The following is a 4574-nucleotide window of genomic DNA, read 5'->3' as shown; positions in this document are numbered from 1 at the left end:
TCTGTGCTCACTTATACCATGTTTTAATAGATAGATAGATAGATAGATAGATAGATAGATAGATAGATAGATAGATAGATAGATAGATAGAACTTTATTGATCCCTTTGGTAGAAAAAAGTTTGAGTCGAATTCCCCAAAAAAGCGCCTCTCGGTTTTACATTGTTCTGTTTCTGTTGTCAGACAGCAGAACGAGTATGTCGTCGTGCCTGAAGCGCTGCCAACTCAGACTGCCTGCCCCAGATCCATTCCCATGCTGCTGCTCTGCACCAGTAACATACTAATTGCATAAACCACAATGTTGTCCGACAAACATTCCAAACACGTTGACTTGAAAACAACTGTGCTCGCTGGGAGGATGTTAGGAGCAATATAAACTCCTGGTCTCACATCAGTCAAGCTACAGACTGTTCAGAACGGGACTAAAACCAGGAGTTCTACCGTCACGGCTAATGGAACCACATTTGAAGCAGAAAAAACAAAGATGCATTCTGGGGACTTTCAATAATTTGCGAAAAGGAATCTTTGAAATGAATAAGGCTGTTAGACAAGTGCACAGAGAGACTGAACGAACAAAAAGCCCGCCCCAGAAACCTCTTAAGGTCACGTCATAGCAAGCAGCAACCTTTTCCAGGTGGTGATTATTGTTTTATATGAAGATCGGAGGTTGGTGTTTTTGTTTTGTTTTCCGACATGCTTGCTCAAAGTTTACTGGTTTGGTTTCATTTGATATCACAAGATCTTGACTTTACGATGTAAACTAGTAACTTCTTCTGTCAGAGATTCTTAAGGCCTTCTTGTACAGAGATTCAACAGAGTGCAGGTTTGTGATCGACCAGTCTCTGAAGCAATAATCAATATGAGATAAAATCATAGCATACAGAAACATTCCAGTCAGGGACGGCCGGATTTGTTCAAAATTATCTAAGTGGGCATATTTGATATTTTCTTAAAATGTTTTTTGAAGGGAAGAGTCTAACATGACACCAAGGTATTTACATTCTGTGACCAATTTCAGCTCTTGTCCTTTTTGATGTTTTAAGATGTTTTCTGCCGAACGTCACGCGTACAGTTTCATTAGCATTGACGAGGTTTCCTGGGACATTGCTGATGAGAGGATGCGGGCGGCTTCCTGGCTGTTTTTTTGCATGTGTAAAAATCCCTGCGTCGTCTGCGTACACATGTAACTGCATGCTTTTAGTCATTTACATATAAGGAAAACAAAATAGCTCCGAGCATTGATCGCTGCAACGTCTCCTATTGTGTAAGAACTGCTGATGTTACATGATGTCATGTTTTTCCCTTTAATTTTCGTCATGTTTGAATCATTTCAAACTGATTCTGGTGTTGAAAGCATGTGTGTGTGTGTGTGTGTGTGTGTTGGACATGACTCCAAGGGTGTGTGTCAACAAGCACAAGTTATAAATGAGACAACAGGGGCTGGAATCAATCAGCTGGAATCAGTGGATAAAGAGCAAAAGATGGATTAATGATGTGGTGAATTGTCACATGGGCCTCTTTAACACTTTGCTTTTAAAAGTTCTTTCATCAGGTAAAAAAAAAAAAAGATTATTGGCTGTTAGTTTTACATGATTACAGATTAATTATAATTTTAAACACCTAAAAAGGAAGCCAGCTGACCTTTTCCGCCACTGTTTTTAGTTTGAATCTAGAAAATAGCGATCAATATTTGACAGAGTTATATGAATATCTTTATTTGTTGTTTATTAAAAAATAAAAAATAAAAACATCTTGGGCTGCTTCATTTTTATTTTTTTGGGATTAGGAGCAGAAAACCTTTTTCATTTTTTAGGAAACACACACACGACGACATATGAAGCAAACAATTTAACTTTATTCTGCACAGACGTCATTAAAGCCGTCTTATTCCACACTGTGTGTATACTCCTGTTTGATGGGGGAGAAAAACATATTTTACATTTATGACCTGCCAAGAACAAACAGAACCGCCCAGTTCAGAAATTAGAGCTTACAATGTGTTTGGTGTGTTTAACTGGGCTTGTTTTCAGGACTTTTTGCTTCGTAAAAGGGCGTTAAATCAGTCGGACCACACAGCACACTTTCACCCCGTTGAGTCAAACCTGGTCCTGCTCAGGGCAGATTTCAGGCTTTGCTTCAGGCTTAACCTGCATTAGAGGCAATCTGTTCACCCTGACAGAGACGCCGCTTTCTCCAGAGTTCATGCATTGTGTTTAAGTCGGAGCTTGGCACTGGCCCTAAACATGCTTCTACTTCATTAAATGCAGCGGTTTTGCTGCAGTATTTCATACCTGTTATTTGTGGGAACTCTTCAGACGCTAAATCTTGCTGCTCAGTTACTCGTTGTTGATCAACAATTTAATTAGGATCATTAAAAAAGAACTGCTTGATTTATTAAATCCATTTCGGATGGTTGTGGCACAACTGCTGATGAGGCAGGTTGTGGGTTTTGACGAGCAGTTAACTGCAAACAGGATTAATGTATGCTGTTACATAAGGACGCTTGTTATTGCAGAGGAGTTTGTGTAAGTGCATGCTTTCATGTTTTTGATGCACACACTCCACTCACACACACACACACCTTACACCCATTCATTCCTCACACTGCCACATAAAAAAAACACTCCTAACTGCACAGAAACACTAGCTGTCCTGCTGAATGAGATCTTTGGCTTTCTGCAGGTTGTGGTCGACGGCTCCCTCTAAGAACTGAACCCAGGTCAGCTCCGATTCACCGCACGCATGACTGGACCTGGAGGGGCGGGAAGGAGGGTTAACATTTCTAAAGGTGGCCCCCCTATGAGCAAGCTGCCTTCAGTTTCGCTCTAACCTGATAAGATCTCACTTGTTTCTTAAACATCCTCCAACACACCCACAAAGTTCCCCTGAGGAGAACTGCCTCTCAGCTTTTGATCATCACCAGTCCAATTCCACTCAACACTGAACCTTCGTTTTGTTTGTTTAATTATCTGTTTTCATCCATTTTAGCTACGATAACTGCTGTGGCTGAATCAATCTCACCTGATAATCTCCAGAAACTTCTTTAAAAGTGCTGCCAATTTAGACACCTGTAGAGAAAGATATTTATACCATTAGTTTGTTGTCTTTGCAAGTGTGAAAAAGACACAAACACTGAAATTGTCTGAGAAACCCAAAAGCAATTCTGAAATGGCATCACGTGGAGGTGGCAGCTAAAGCAGGCGGAGACGCTCCACCTAAAGCTCGCGGTAGCTGCGTTTAGTTCTGACGCAATTAACCACATTTTCCACTCATCTAAACTGCACCAGGTTCCCGTCTGTGCTAAAGAAAACCCACTTAGGCTTTAATGTGACACTTTGGCTGCTCTTATCTGCAGCACTGATAAGAATCAGAGACCTACAGGTGGCTGCCGCTGATTGTGATCAGTACTCGTCACAGGTGAAGCCGTAAAACGACTTTCTACTGATGACGAACGCCCAAGAGAAACTGTTGACATAGTATTACGTGGATTATCCCGACCGATTTGTGCGGTCATGTACTTCTGGAAAGACAATTTGAGAGTTATAAATGAATGTCAGTCAAGAGAAGGATGGTGTTTTATCATTTGGATGAGCCCTTTACACTCCAGAGATGTAATAAGACATCAGATAATCCAGCTAAAGACCAAATTAGTTGCAAAAAACAGTCCAATCAATAAATACTGGGATGCAACTACTGACTCATTATCAATTCATCTGCTCACTTTTTTTCCTCAATTCATTTCTTGACAGTTTAGTCTATGTTAAAAAAAAAAAAAAAATCCAAAATAATGTAAACTACAAAAACAAATTCTCACATTCGAGAAGCAGAACCCAGCAAACGTTTGGCACGTTTTGCTTAAGACACGATTGACACAATCACTAATCAGCTGTTGTACATCCTCATGTTTCTCCAGAACCTCGGCTCCGCCCACGCCGGAGCTCACAGCAGCTGGAGTTGTACAGAAGTTCCATTTCATGAGGAATAAGTGCACCGTGACACCCGAGCAGCCACGATCGAAGCTTGCTGGATGCAACACGGAGCACGTTGACGACAAACTGGAACTTTACCTCGAACCACAAACAACATTCTTGGACGACACAGAAGAGCGCGGCCCGCTGCAGGAGGCGACCTCCCGCTTCAAACAGAACAAATGAACATCTTTTCATATTTGTTTGGTCAGAAGCAGCAATTTTTTAGGATTTAATTAAATAGTTCAGTGGTTTATACTGTGCTTAACTTCCTATCATATTTTATCTACTGGTTTCTGTTTTACTTTTATTATTAGTTCTGCTGCCTGGCTGTAAGAACTGCACCTTTATTATGGACAATGAAACTAAAATGAGAGCATCTTTGTGTACATCGGAGCTCCAGTCCCACCACTTTTCATGCCAGCACATTTGACTGCAGGCTGAGCCCTGAGAACAGCATGACAGCTTAATGAACAAGTTATTAACTCTAATCTAGGTGAGCTGGACTTACTTAAAAGAAAATATGAACACAAAATACACGAAAAACAAACAAAGAACGAAGCTTTCTTAAGCCTCAGAACTCTGGTTTTCTGGGTGTTTCTCTGCT

At 40.8% G+C, this 4574-nt stretch overlaps 1 protein-coding gene across 1 annotated transcript in view; it reads right to left on the bottom strand.

Moving 5' to 3' along the window:
• Positions 1-1832: 1832 nt before the first annotated feature.
• Positions 1833-4574, bottom strand: part of ccndbp1 (cyclin D-type binding-protein 1) — a 12997-nt gene continuing 10255 nt past the window's right edge. Inside the window, exons 10-11 of the mRNA XM_008293011.1 lie at positions 3021-3067; positions 1833-2751 (exon numbers count right to left, since the gene is read on the bottom strand). Coding sequence (XP_008291233.1) covers positions 2643-2751; positions 3021-3067 — 156 coding nt within the window. The 3' untranslated portion in view covers positions 1833-2642. The remainder of the gene's footprint in view (positions 2752-3020; positions 3068-4574) is intronic.

This window comes from Stegastes partitus, unplaced genomic scaffold (assembly GCF_000690725.1).
Source record: "Stegastes partitus isolate 25-593 unplaced genomic scaffold, Stegastes_partitus-1.0.2 Scaffold851, whole genome shotgun sequence".
Classification (NCBI taxonomy): Eukaryota; Metazoa; Chordata; class Actinopteri; family Pomacentridae; genus Stegastes; species Stegastes partitus.
The sequence above is the reverse complement of the archived record's forward strand: the minus strand, read 5'-3'. Positions and strand labels throughout refer to the sequence as shown.